Source organism: Pithys albifrons, chromosome 21, assembly GCF_047495875.1.
Source record: "Pithys albifrons albifrons isolate INPA30051 chromosome 21, PitAlb_v1, whole genome shotgun sequence".
NCBI lineage: Eukaryota > Metazoa > Chordata > Aves > Passeriformes > Thamnophilidae > Pithys > Pithys albifrons.
Window position 1 is genome coordinate 4,527,222 of NC_092478.1, and position 14,235 is coordinate 4,541,456.

The following is a 14,235-nucleotide window of genomic DNA, read 5'->3' on the forward strand; positions in this document are numbered from 1 at the left end:
GCCCCAGGAGCAGCAGTCCTCTGCTCTGGGAGCCAGCTCAGCATTCCAGAGGGGTCTCCTCCTTGGAGGGAGCACTGGGTCAAATACTTGATGGTGAAAGTTCCATTTCCTTGGTCTAACACATTCCCTGCATCTGCCAGTGTGAGCCAGCACACTTTGACAGCCCTCCACAGCACTGAGGTTGTTCACAGCAAGGAAGGGTAAAGCTCTTGGAAGTAGTCTCTTATTTTTAATGACCCATCTGCATTTTTCCCAAATGTAGTGATTGGATTTTTGTCTTGAGAGTTTTTCCTAATTGTAAGCCAGATCCAAAACCCATTAAAGCAGCAGCAATCTTTCCTTTTGCTTCAACAGGAGCCAGATTTAGTCCCTGGTACATGTAAACTCTGCCCTTTTGAAGAGAGGTAGCAAAGGGCCCCACACCTCAGCAAGAATGAGGAGCCACACTCTGAATTATACCCCAGAATAATTTTTTTCTGCTTTATTTACCATATTGCTCCTTTTTATTGCAGCACATCAGCTTAAAGACAATAAAAAGGCTGCAACCCCCTGGCCTGATGCTAAACCACTGCAAACACAGATCAGCTATAAAATCATCTTATCATAGAATGGTTTGAGACCTTAAAAGGACCTTAACGATCATCTTGTTCCCCTCCTGCCAGAGGCAGGGACACCTTCCACTAGACCAGGGTGCTCCAAGCCCCATCCAACCTGGCCTTGCTCACCAAAGGCCAAGAAATGCTGATTTCTTCCAATGATCTGTTACTGCTTTTCACCACTGAGACAAGAAACACCATTCCAGAGGTAAATTTAGAGGGAGGAAATAACACACAGAAACTGTACTAGAATCACAATTGCTTCTTCTAACTGCTGGCACCAGACAGTGGCAGGAGGTATCTCTGGTGGGTCAGGTGCAGTGCTGTGGAGCAGCCCTGGGTGTTTGGATAAGCAGAGCAGGATGGAATTGCCTGAGCTCTGAGAGAACATGAGGGTGAGGCACACTGGGCAGCGTGGGCAGCCAAGCAACCATGAGCCAGTTATGCAACTGGCACGATTGCTCTGCAGCTCTGAACAGTCTGCCAGCTCCTGAGCTGTTTGAACAGCTCAGAAAAGAGGAGGCGTCTCCATCACAGCTCACACTTCCAGAAAACACAAGCATGGGCATCTGGGAGGATTAGGGGTGCCAGGGTGTCTGCATGTAACTGCAGCTGGGGAAGGGGAAGGTGCCACTGTCCCAGCTGAAGGGGTAGCAAGTCCATGAGACACAAATTTCAGCCTTGTGGCAGCAGTGCAGCCCCTCTCCCATATGCTGACACCCACTGCAATCACACACAGGCAGACACTGTACCATCTCTCCATCTGCTGTAGAATTCCAAACACCTCCCAGGATCCCCTTCCCAGCCAGCTGGGATCTGGTTCAGGCCCTGCCTCAACCCCCCAGAAGGAAGATCAGGGCAAACCAAGGAGCACATCCCTGCTATGCTGCCAGGAAGGGGGTCTGCAATCCCCCAACGAGGCTGAAACACCACCCAGGCACTGGAGCCCCTCTCAGGCTGCAGTACCTTTAAAGTGTTTGCTTAGATTAGAAACAGAGATTAAGTGGGGATTAACTAACACACACCAGGCTAACCTGGACACAGGCTTTCACTTTTGGCTGGGATTTGACCAGCTAAATCTACATCCACGGCGTTAATCTGCATCCAAAACACAGACAGGAGCACAGCAGGCAATGCCAACCCAACCCCTGCTCTGCCCTGCTGAGCTGTGACAGCTGCCCTGCCCACCCTGGGCAGCCCACAGGGACAGCAATGGGACTCCCAGCTCAAAAGGGCAGTGCCAAAACGTAAGGATTACAATTTTAGAAGCAAAAATATTTTCAGCTGGAAATAATGTGATGTACTGATGTGATGCATTCCCACTCTGTGCTGCTGGTTCTGGCACTGCCCGTGCTGGTGGGACAGATGGGTCAGGCTGGCACCATCACTCCCTGCAGAACAAGCCATCCTGCTGCAGGGCATGGGAAGGATTTGGAGGCCAGCAGAGACAAGGAGCCACTGGTGCAGTGGTGAGTCAGCTTGGAAAGGACTGGAGATGGAAATTGTGGTTCCTTTGCTTGGCCAGCTCCAGGGCACCTTGTCCAGATTTTTGTCTCATCAATTCCATCCTTCATTTCAAGATATTCCTCCTGCAATTTCATGCCTGCTGGGAGCACAGAAGGCCTAATGAATACCCCCAGGCATCCAATTCCCACCTGATCCTTCAGCCTGGGATGTCACTTGTAAATTCAAGAGTCAGGGAGGAAAAACTCACTGGGAATGAGGGCACTTGACATTTCACAGCATTTTCTTATTCCCCTTTGTACCAAGAGGGACAGGGAGCAGCACATGAGTCTGCCGAGGTGCTCTGATGGGCCACATTGGAAAATTCACCCACATGAGGCCACTCCACCATGGCAGCAACAGTAGGACCCTCTCACCAAACACAGTGTGGGGCAGCATCTCTGGCAGGGCTTTGTTGGGAACAGCAGGGCTCAGGTTCAGCAGCACTGCAACCACCCAGCTCTGCTCAGCCAATTCCTGCCCTGGCACCCATCAGGAACTGCTGGAAGCTCCTTCCAGAAGCCTTCAGGGCACAGCCACACACAGCAAGGCAGTTTTCCTTCCTTTCAGCTCCTGCTCTCAACCTGAACAAAATGAGCCATGGGGCAAGCCCAGGAACATGAGCACATCTGCAGGCAGAGTTTGCAGGAATCCCAGCTGGGACAGTGGGGATTCACCTGCCTCTGGAAGGGGAGACAGAGCAGGAGCCTTCAGTGTGAGCAGCCTTTTTGAATCTGCAAACTCTCCAGCTCTGGCTTCAGCTCAGCAAGGGAGCCAAGAGCCATAGTTTGCCTTCTGTCTTGCCCCCTACACCTCATGCCCTGTTCAGTGCCCCCCAGGCTGAACAGGATGCAGGGGAGCCAGCCCTGCCCAGCCAGGTCATGCTGTTCAGCATCTCTCTGATAAACACCCCTACTTCCTTACAACACATGCCTGCTCATTCCAGGCCAACCCTCCAATGCACAGCAGGTGCTGAACACCACCACCCACATGCCTCTAATTTCAGGTGACCTGCTTCATAGCTCAAAAATGTCAAGACAAATCAGCACCACAGATCCTGCCTGTGAGAGCCCTCCCATTACATAAGGCAGCACCCGCTCCCCTCCCGCCTGGCACTGCACACACGCAGAGGGGCCGTGCCCAGCAGCACCTTCAGCCCCTTTCATGCCACCCAAATCAGAAGGGCACACGCTAAGAACAACCAGGTGGAGGTGACCCAGCTCTGGGGGGTGCAGCAGCAGCAAAGAGGGGCAGAGGAGGGATGCACTTACATAATACTTGTCGTCGTTCTCGTTGTAGGCCAGTTTCACAACGCCGTAGGAACCCTAAAAATAAACACCAATTGCACCGTCAGTTCAGCAGCTTCACCTCATCTTCTTGCTGCTCAAGGCTGGTAAAGCACAGCTTTACACAGGGTGAAAAACAACTCTAAGGCCCCAGAACACGCTGACCCCTGAGCAGAGTCTGCAGGTGATGTGACCCCACAGTGAGGTTGGACATTTTGGCAGCTCCATGGGAGCCACTGGGCATTGGAGGGTTATCAGTGTCTGCAGGAGCTGAGTATTAGCCCATCACCCCCTGCCCTGAGCCAAAGCCACTGAGTCTGTCTGAACTCCAACATGGATGGGGAACATAATTTTCAAGTAGATTTTTTCTGTGCAAGTTTGGAAATTCTGCATGAACACCTTTCCTGTTCTCCTGCACGAAACCATCTTCAGCACAAAACCTCCATCTCTTGAGAGCAAAGGGACTTCAGTGATGACCAGATCAACCACATGTCGCCCAGGCAGGTGCAGAGCTGGACTGCTGCTGTATCCCCAGCTCCAGTGCCAGCCTGAAGCCAAACTCCATCCAAATCACTGTTTGTTTGCAGTTCTGTGTCAACACAAGCCATTTTATGCAGTGTGGCAGGTTATCACCCCTGACAGATGCCCGTTGAATAAATGAGTGGGATAAACACTAGAACCTTCAGAACATTTCTCTTGACTTCACTGAGGGCTGGAATAAGCTCCTGGTCTCAGAGGAGGCCAATAAGCCACTTGGCTGATCCAGAAGCACATACTGCAGGGCCAGCAGACCCTACACCAACCTGGCAGTGCCCACAGGGAAGGAGCCAAGGGCAAATCCACCTGAGGGAAGGTCTCACACTCTCCTTCACACTCAAGCCAATGGCAAAGGCCCTAAGTGGGTCTGAGGCTGAGTTTGGGATGGCACCTGCTGAACCACCAGCAGTGGTATCTCCAGCCTTACTCCCTGCCTGCCAGCACAGCCCATGGCACAGATCAAAGGGTGCCTCCTCCCACTGCCTCTTGTCTTGGAGAAGAGTTTGGGCTACTGAACCCTTTGGTGAAGGTCTCCGCAGCTCAGGGTGCAGTCCCTTCTGACTGCAACATTCCAACTGCAAAGCAGGCACAGCTTCCAGGCAGCTCCATCCCTGCTGGACCCATCTGCAATGGTGGCACATGTCCAAAGGTGCAGGTGTCTGAGCTGCTCACCAGCCCAGACCTCCAAATAACTTTGGAGGAATCTCTTCTTAATCCTTCTGCAGCTTTTAAACATGGACTAGAATTAAACAAGCATTTCACATGACATACAAACTTTAACTAGTCCTGATGGGGACCAATCACCTGCTCTGATCTTATTTTTGTTGCCTTTTTTATTTTTTCTTTCCTTGTTGTGTTGCATTAATGCATCAAAGGCTCTTAGTGTTACATTTGGCAAGGAAACAGCCTGGAAAGGAGCCAGTTAAACCACCTTCTGAGGGAGGAAAAATAAATTTAGATTTCAGAGGAAGTAGCTCCACTTTGACCTTGAACAAAACTTGCTCAAACCAATAAGGAAAAATAAAACAAACAAAAACAAACCCAAACAAAAACAAGTTGTGAGGATTCTTGGCCAGTGAGGTCCCTTGGGCTGGCCCAGCTTTTGACCACCAGGAGCTCCAGTACATACCTTGCCTATTTCACTCTGCAGCTTGTACTGGTTTAATTGCACACAGTCCTGCAGATCAAAAGGAGAACATAATTAGAGTATTGGTAAAAGAAATTACAGAGTTTGAATCAGATTCAAGTAGAGGCAGAGTGCTAAATAATGACTTAATCTCACTTAAACTGGTGTATGTTACACTATAAACACTGGGTTTTTTTCTTTTGTTGATGGTCCAGGATGAAATAACTATGGGCCACATTCTGATTCTGGTTGTGCTGGTGTAAAACCACCCTGGATTCCCCAGCATGGCTCCAGGTTCAGCCTGCTGAGAGCAGCCCCTGGCCTGGTTACACTGACCCTCCCCACTGGATTGTGCCAAGCAGGAAAACCTCCATCCCCAGGGCTCTGACAGCCTGGCAGCCCCCAGTGCCCACCCCAGCCCCAGGGTCACAGCCTGTGCCCTTCCCAACATCAGCCTGGCAAAGACAGGGACCCTCTGGGGCTGAGAATAACAGCTGTGGCTGCATCCAGAGAAACACCCTCCTCTCCCCAGAGGGGCGTGCATGAAGCCAAGCTGTGGAACACAAACAATAATGGATTCCCTCAGACGAAGGAATATTTGCTATGATAAATCACCCCTGAGCAAGTCTGGTCTCTGCTGGCAAAGAGTCCAGCATTGAAACCCCAAGGGGTGGGTGGTGCAGATCCCCAGCCAGATCTGACAAGGGTGGAAGGATGGGATGTCAAGTTATTCAACAGAGCAGGAGCCACTCAGGGCACAAAGGTGGCCCCAGGCACTGGCTGCTGGAAAGCAAAGTGTTACACCCACCCTGCCTTTAGTACCTACAGAAAAACACTTCTCCAGTAGCAGCACAGTGAGGGGGTCTGGTGGGACCTTGCTGTGATGCCAAGGTCCTGGCAGAGTGGCAGAGCTCTTGCCAGGGTGTCTGCAGTGCTGGCAGCAGGGAGAGGGGGCTGCACTGGGTTTGCCTTGATCCTGACAACACACAGCATCCCACAGCACTGCAGGGGAGGGGAGAGCCCCAAACTCAGTGGTGTGAGGGAACAGAGGAGTTTCCAACTCCAGCACAGTGTGGGCTGAGCCTTAGTGGGACACACTTCCCCAGTCAGCATTTTTGAACACAGTATTTCTCCCTGAGACTTCCAAGCAGTAAACCAGGCTGGAAATTCACAACCAGCCCCTGCATCTGGCACTTCCTCAGGAATAAAGTTGATATAAAATACACAGACAGGTAGATTATCCTTTCCATAAATCTCAAACTAGCCCTGCCAGCTGCAGAAGCAGCACCACAACATCAAAGCAGCGCCAGATGCCTTCAGTCCACCTGTAAGAAGAGGGGTGTGACAGCCCCTGCCCCGTGTAGAGTTCCCACTGACAGCAACACTCTTGCCTCTTGGGATGCAGCACAGATGTGGCAGATGATAATCTGGAATTTTCCCCATCACCAACCAGAAAACACTCCTAATGCTGGCAATTATCACTGAGAAGAATAAGGAAATGGGGAACTGATGATTTTTTAAAGCCTGCAAGCAGTGGCTTGTCAGGAATACAAGGAATGATTTAAATCTTCATTTTGTCACCAGTGAAGGAAGTTTTTTCCACTCCCCTGACAGGGAAGAAGAGCCAGCTGTGAGTAATGGGCCCACAGGAGTGTATTAACTCTGCTGCTAGCAAAGCTCACATCTTTCCAAAGGTGAAAAACAATCCATCAGAACCAGGAGCAAGCAGAGGGGAAAGCATGGCCCAGCAAATGCCAAGGTGTAAGGCACAAGGGCACTGAAAGGACCCCAAAGGAAGGGGCAGCACGCAGGAGCCCAGGGCACTGGCACATGGAGGGTGAATTCCCCTGCACACTGTCAGCAGATTCACTTCCCAGCACAAAGCTGTGCTTGGCATCGTGGTGATTTTCACAAATTAAGCAGGAACCGCTTTCTGTTGATGTTTCCTGCCCTGGTTTCCTTGTGCTCAGCTTTGTACCCCTTTTGCCTTTTCCTGGGAAATCTGCAGTGTTGTGGACAGGGAAACACTCCCTGGAGAGGCTGGGACAGGCAGGAGAAGCGACCTCTCCTCCAAGAAAGCCTCCAACCACCTCACATCTCCTGCTCTTCAAACCAGCAAGCTTGTCATGACACAGTCCTGCTATCAGACCTGCTCCACTGAGTAGGGATTACCTGCAGGGGCCAACACGGGGTTTACATGTAGCCACAGACTCCTTGGTCTGCACTCAGTACCTTCTTTCAAGCCAAGGTGGCACCTCCCAAGCACCAAGTGCTGCTTTGTGCCCACACACCATCAAAGAAGCCACCATGGTGGCACCTCCTCCCTCCCTCCCAAAGGATCTGAGCCCTTTGTGCTGGATGCAAACCCCCTCACAAAGCATTAGTGCAACGGAGCAGGGACTGTGCCTTGTCCCTCTGTCCAAGGTACCAATTCCTTTCACCATCATGTTCCCACAATGTCTCTTACCTCTGGCCAGAAATTACCATTCTTATCCCACACCAGACTGATCACCTGGAGCATCTCTGGTGTTTCACTGCTGCTAAAAGGGACATTCAACTTCAGGCAACAGTTTTTTGGAAGGGGTGGATAAATACTGGGAGTGTAACACCCAGAGAGGGTCCAAGGGAAAGGCAATGCTGGCACAATGGAGCCTCCCTGAGGGTCCCTGTCAGCACATCCCTGTCTGGTCCATTCCCCCATCCCTCTCCACTCTGGCAATTCCTGCTGAGAAGCACCATCACCTCAGCTGCTGCTCTGCTTGCAGCACTTGAGCTGAACACAGCAAAATCAAACCACATCACAGGTGCTTCCTACCTCTTTTTTCCTTGCTGAAGACCATAATTCACAGCTCAAGTGGCTCCTGCCACGTGTTGCTGCAGACTGGCAGGGCTGTTATTATGTTATTTGGTTCTCCTGAAGGAAGTGGGATAATTGTACTATTCTTTTATCAGAAAGAAACACCTATTTCTGGGCCAAGTGTTCCTTTAAGATAACATTGTGCAATTCTCTTGATTTCAATGTACTTGCAACTGCTGATAAACACAAACAGAGAAAGAACCCTAATGAGATCCTTTAATGAAAAGCTGTCAGCAAATTAGACTGAGTCCATCCAGTGGGAAATAATTGTTTTGCCTTAAAAAACAAGATGCCCCATTTGTTAACATGTCCAAGGTATTAGTCAAGAGAGGAAGGGGAGGAATCAATACCCCAGAAAACAAAAAATTGGTCAAAAAATCATAAAGCACAGTTTGGCCCAGAGTCCAGGCCCAATTCCATAAATCACTGGGTGACAGAAATTGAGAATTGAGCCTTTGCTGTCCCAAGGGAGATGTAGGGGTTGGAAGGAAGAACCAGCACTGATTTCCAAAATAAGACACTTTGAAAACAACACACGTAGACATATAATGGAGAATTTTGCCCACTAAAAGAAGCCAAATTCACCAATTTGAAAAGAATTGCAAGTTTCAGCAATTCAGAAATACACATTAAAGAGAAGCATGGGAGGAAAAAAAGTAGGAACTAAAAGTCAATAATGAAGAAACACTGATTTAAACTCATCCTTCCTGGAAGGGGAAGTGAAAGTGATTCTAAAAGCAGACAAAAGGAAAATAAAAGCCAGAAAATGGGCATTAAGGGCATCAATGAATACAAATTAGAAAGTTGTTCACGGACAGAGAAGGACAGACAGGAAGGCCAAACCTCATGGAAAATAAACAGGTTTTTAAACAACATCCAAAACCAAATGCAAAACCGAGAGCACAGCACTGCTGCAGGAGCACTGCCCGAGGCTGGGCACAAAGCACAGCACCAAGGCTCAGCACCCACCCAGGACCTGGAGCTGGATGCAGGAGCCCAGGCACTCACCAGGTCACTGGGATATCACTGAGAGAGTGGCTAAAAAGGGAGGTAGGAGCAGTGGGACCAAGGCAGCCCCTCTCCACCTGCAGCTTTGGGCTTCCTCCTTCTCTCCAGCCTTATTCAAGTTTGAAATGTAACTTTAAACAAAGGTTAATTAACTCAAGGAAAAGAAATTAGCAATGCCTGTAGGGGAGTCTTCTTTGAAGAAATCTTTTCCAAGTATCTTTGATCTTTTCAAGAGAGCTCAGGTTTGAGCACCACAGCAGCACCTTTAGAAGAAATGCCTTTGGGGCACTTGTGGGGCTGGAAGGGGAAACTCTCAGTCCATGCCCAGCAGGAGCTCAGTCCCCACCTCTGTCCTGCTCCCACCCGAGTTTTGCTTTGTGCACAGCAAGGAAATCACTATGAAGAAAACTGGGCAGCTCCCAGAGACTGGAGGAGTGTGAGACCTGGATCAGCCCAGCACCAAGGCAGTGCCTCTCAGCTCTGACACTGGTTGCATGAAACCAGTTGGCTGAACAAGCAGGGGGCTGTGATAAAGATATGGAAATCCAAGGAAAGAAAGGACAAAGAAGTGATTTATTTTCCATGCCTCTGGGACATCAAGCATAGGAAAATTCCCTTTGTCAGCTCATCCTCAGGCCAGGAGCATCCCCGAGGAGGGAGGACACACCAGCCTGACTCATCCCCTCCACTCTTGCTGGAGCACAAACGGCCCCAGCCCTTCCCCACGACCCGCAGAGCTGTCCAGGCAGTGAGGAACAGAGACAGCCTCCCAGTGACCCCAGAGGGTGAGAGACCACGTGGACAGGGGGCGAGGGGAACTGGGATGCCAGGGAGTGGGTGGATGCAGGAGAGAAAGGGAACATGTGAAAGGAAAAGGACAATTCAGCCAGAAGAGACCAGAGAAAAGACAGTATAAAGCAACAAACTGTGCTGGCAGGTCTGGGGACAAAGTCTGGAAAAAGACAACTTGTTTTTCCTCCTAGCCACTCTCCAAGTAAGACTTTTCTTGGCTACCTAAAGAGGTTAGTTTTGGATGACAGAATAAAAAAACACACCAGCACTGCACTTTCAAATGCCACTTTGCAAAGAGCAGCACCTCTCACAGACACAAGTCCTCTCATTTTAGGCAGGACAAGTTCTGTCAAACACAGTGACAAGACCCCCACCACTCTGTACAAACATCCTTAGAGTCTTTACCTGGTGCATACAACACTGAGGCATCCTCTGGGCAGCAAAGCAGAAGCTCAGGAAAATCCTCTCCTCTTGCCTTGCTGGGCACATCACATCAACAGAGGTAATGTGGGGCAGCAACCTAAACTCTGGGGCCTGTGCCTCAGCTCTGCAGCTTTATGTACCCTTAATAGCTTCAGCTTAATCACTTCTGTGCCACAGCTAAAGGCAACACCATTCCCTTGTTGGAGCAAAGCACTCAGAGGCAGCAGAAATCTCACCAGGCACTCCTGCCAGAAAAGGCAGCACTGAGAGGACCTTCCAGGCCACAGCCCATGAATAATCTAAGAAAGGAGGGGAATGAACAGGGAGTTTTTAAAATTACAGATCAATTTTTGATAAAGATTTGACAGATCAGGTTATTAAGCACACAATAATGTTGTGGGGAGAGCAGAACAGGTTACTCCTCTTGCAGAGTTAATACTGCAGATCCAGACTTGCCAGCAGTGACTACAAGACACCAGCAGCTGCCAACTCCTTGTCGCAGGGCAATTGGCTAATTGGAGGCTCTCCTTGGTTGATTGGGAACAGTCTTTGTGCAAGACAACACTCCCCAACCCTGCCAGCCCAGGAGCCACCACCTTCCTAAAAACAAGCCCAAGAAGCACTTGGAAGGCACGTGTTTGTGGTATCATTCCCAGTGATGGGACAGCCCAATTCACAGCCTGCTGGTGGCAGTGATCAATTCTTCCTCAGTGCCACAGGCTCAGCTTCAGCTCTTGGCCCTCTTGATCCCTGGATACAAGTTTTCTGCCCACCCTGTGAAGCATTACACAGCATTAAAAGCTCAGCACTTCTCTGTAAGAGAACATGAGGTTCTTCCATAATTCATCAGTGAATGACAGAACATTCACCTCTGCTGCAGCCCCATATTCTGTCTCCATAAATCACACCTGTCCATCATTTCTCCAGATGAGTCGAGGATGCAGCAGCACTGATGGGCAGGCAGGGAGCTGTCACCATGGATGACGAGGGAACGCAGCCCGAGATGGCTGTCGGCGTAATGGGAATTGTGACAGGCAGAGGTGCCACCCACCCCTGCTCCTGATGGATGGCACCTGCTCAGGTGCCACTGACAGAGCCCAAATGCTCCTGAACTTCATCTCCAGTTTTGCACAGACTGGAAGTGAGTCAGGCAGCAGCCTCAAGCGGGATCCATGGATGTTCTGCCTCCTGGAAGGCACTGACTGATGATGCTGGACACTCAATGCAAGGAGAAAGAGCAACTCCAAAAGGGCTTTAAGCAGGTGAGAGAGACAGGAATACAAATGTGGAGCCTGCCCAGAACAAGGTATGTCACAGAGTCCTTTGCAGGCAGGTCAGGGCAATGCTGTGACCAGTGAGCTGGATCTTGTCAGATACACACCCTCCCTCCATGCTGTGTATCAAAGTCACCAACAGACACACACCAGAAGCTCCTGCTAAGTGCACCACGATTGCATTTCTCATCACAGGCTTATTTTATCCCCAACAGAACAAAAAGCCTCAACAGAGTTCCCAGTAACTCTTAGAAGCCCCGACAGAGAACAGACAACCTGCTCTCCATTTCTGCGTTTCCTGCTGTACTTCAGTGAGCTGCACAGCCTGGACTCGGACTGGCAGTGCCCCTCACAGACATGAACATGATGACCCTGCAACAACCACTTGGCAGCATGTGGTGGGTCACAGGCAGGACACTGGAGCTGGGCTGTGCCCAGGCTGCACACTCTCCTTGCTGTCACACACTGACACTCCTCAGCATTCAGTGCCCAGCCTCAAACTTTACCCTGTAACCAAACATGCATCTTCCTTAGTCCTTTTCCTGTTCCTTACAGGATACAGATGCTGGCACTAAGTTGGGAAGAAGCAGCACAGCTCCCAAGAGCATCTCTGTGGGGGTGAGCACCCACCTCCAAACATGCCCAGCTCTCTCCCAGGCTCCCTTCCCCCTCCTACCACAGCGATTCCCCATTAATATGAATGATGTTTCCAATGAGAACAGCCTTGCTGAGCAGCTGGGCTGCACCAGAGCAGGGCTCCAACAATCAAGTGATATCAAAGTGACCATTAAAAAGGCAGCACTGCAGAAAGAGCTGCTGCGGGAGCAGGGACACAAAGGCTCCACATCTGCATTTCAAACTAAGCATTTCCCACCCCTAGGCAGGAACTTGTTCCCCAGGATGCAGATGCTGTGGAAGAGGATGGAGTATTTTGAATTTGCTTGCAGATGGGAATGTGCCAGTCACACTCGCCTGCAGTTATGCTGAAAGATTTCAGACAAGCCTCACTCCTGGCACAGTCACAGTTCTGCAGGATGGGAGAGCTGGCACTCAAGTCACGTCCTGCTTCCAAGAACTGGCTCCTTTCCCTCCCTGCCTCCCTTATTAAAGCACATGGCTGCTGTCAAAGAAGCTGCAGTCTCTGCAGTGCACCTTCTGCAGGCAACCCCTTATCAGCTGGGGATGTACGGCCCATCCCACTGCTAATGTGACTTGCACAGCTTCCCAGAGGACAGTGGCTGATTTGGTCATGCACAGCCCCATCCTCTCAGATGTGCAAGGAGGAAAAGAAACCACTTCTCAGGAGGGAAACACTAAGTCACACACTTAGACTTAAGCTCCAGGTTACTTGGACCCACGTAAGAGTCTAAACTCCAGCAATTTGGGTCCCTGCGTTGCTTCAGGCTCAACATCTTCATCATGACACTGGGCAGTGTGCTCTGAACAGCCCCTCTCTCTCCTCCCTGTCCTCCCCATGACAGCACAACACAGCACTGGGAATTCCAACCAGCAGCTGTTTCCATCAAGACCCTTGACCACTGACAGCCTGTGACACCTCCAGGACAGGCCTGGTACCAGGGGAGCAGCTGCAAGATGGGTGGCAGGAACAACCACAGGCACCCACACACTTCTCTGAAGGAGAGGAGGGTCACAGCCCTTGTACCACTGCTGTTACAAACCCTTTAAAGACAAAGGAAAACCCTGACAGGAGCAGGAAACACCAGCACATTTAAGCTCTTTATAAAATTAAATCATGCCTTCAATTATGGCAGAGCACAATAGGAGACACATAATCTGCAGAAGTCTAAATCCATAAAATACCATCAGCAAAGCTGCTGTGACTGATTATCTCCGAAGGGCACACACAGCAGGGACATGAAAGCAAAGGCATTTGGACACAGCCCTTTCTCTGAACAACCTGAAAGATCTTCTGCCTTCTACTGTGACACGACAGTCCTTAACAGGACTATCCCAAGCAGGTGATGGCTAAAGGAACCAAATGTCAGGACCAGGGTTACACCCAGCAGAGGTGTGGAGGATGGACCTTTTCCAAGCTAATAGGATTCCTGGTTGCAGGAATTGTTTCCCCCCTCAGAAATAGCAGTGCTTTCAGACCTACTGCTCCAAAAGTTTGCTCCCATTGCCAGTTGACTTACCTCATCTCCACCCCACAACTGCAGGGGAGAACGTGCCTACCTCAGAATCTGAGATGGAGACCCGGTTGGACTCTATCGTTGGTCTCCTCATTATACGTGGTGATGGCCCTGTGGCATAAGGGCCACAGCCTGGAGTGTTGCTGGAAGCCAAATAACCTCCTGATGATCTTTCCTGAAGAGACAACTTCCTACTTGACAGACCAGGTCTAGTGAGAGGTCTCTTGGGAACATGCCTCAAGTGAGCATCTTCTGACTGTGGGGAAGGCAGAAGTTCATTGATTCCCACATCACTGTTGACTCCATTCCTTTGGATGTCCTTTACATTATCAGAAAAGACTGTGTCATTTTCTTCAGCGTTGCCTTCACCACTTTGGTCACTTCTGTCTGGGACAACAGACACATCTATGGCTGCCACCTGCTCTGCCAGTTCTGTCTGTGTGTCCATGCCTCCATCCATGGCATTTCCTGGAGAGTCCCCCATCACTGTGTCCAGCTTGCGTGGTCTCAGATGGCCCCGTGGAGAGCAGCAATGCTAAGACTCACAGGCAGCATGTGGTTTGGAGAAAAGGCTCCATGAAACACCTGAAAGGGAACACAAACAGAGGCCAAGTGAGTAATAATGTTCACTCAACATAAACACAACCAAGACAGGCATCTCTGACTTCTTTCAGCACATG

The 14,235-nt window shown here is 50.2% G+C and overlaps 1 protein-coding gene across 7 annotated transcripts in view; it reads right to left on the reverse strand.

Annotated features, from left to right (window-relative positions):
• CAMKK1 (calcium/calmodulin dependent protein kinase kinase 1) overlaps positions 1 to 14,235 on the reverse strand; it is an 83,760-nt gene that overhangs the window by 33,842 nt on the left and 35,683 nt on the right. For all 7 annotated transcript variants that reach the window (XM_071574797.1, XM_071574794.1, XM_071574795.1 and 4 more), the window contains 3 exons: positions 13,599 to 14,140; positions 5,052 to 5,099; positions 3,371 to 3,424 (listed from right to left, as the gene is read on the reverse strand). In XM_071574797.1, coding sequence (XP_071430898.1) covers positions 3,371 to 3,424; positions 5,052 to 5,099; positions 13,599 to 14,039 — 543 coding nt within the window. In that variant the 5' untranslated portion in view covers positions 14,040 to 14,140. The remainder of the gene's footprint in view (positions 1 to 3,370; positions 3,425 to 5,051; positions 5,100 to 13,598; positions 14,141 to 14,235) is intronic.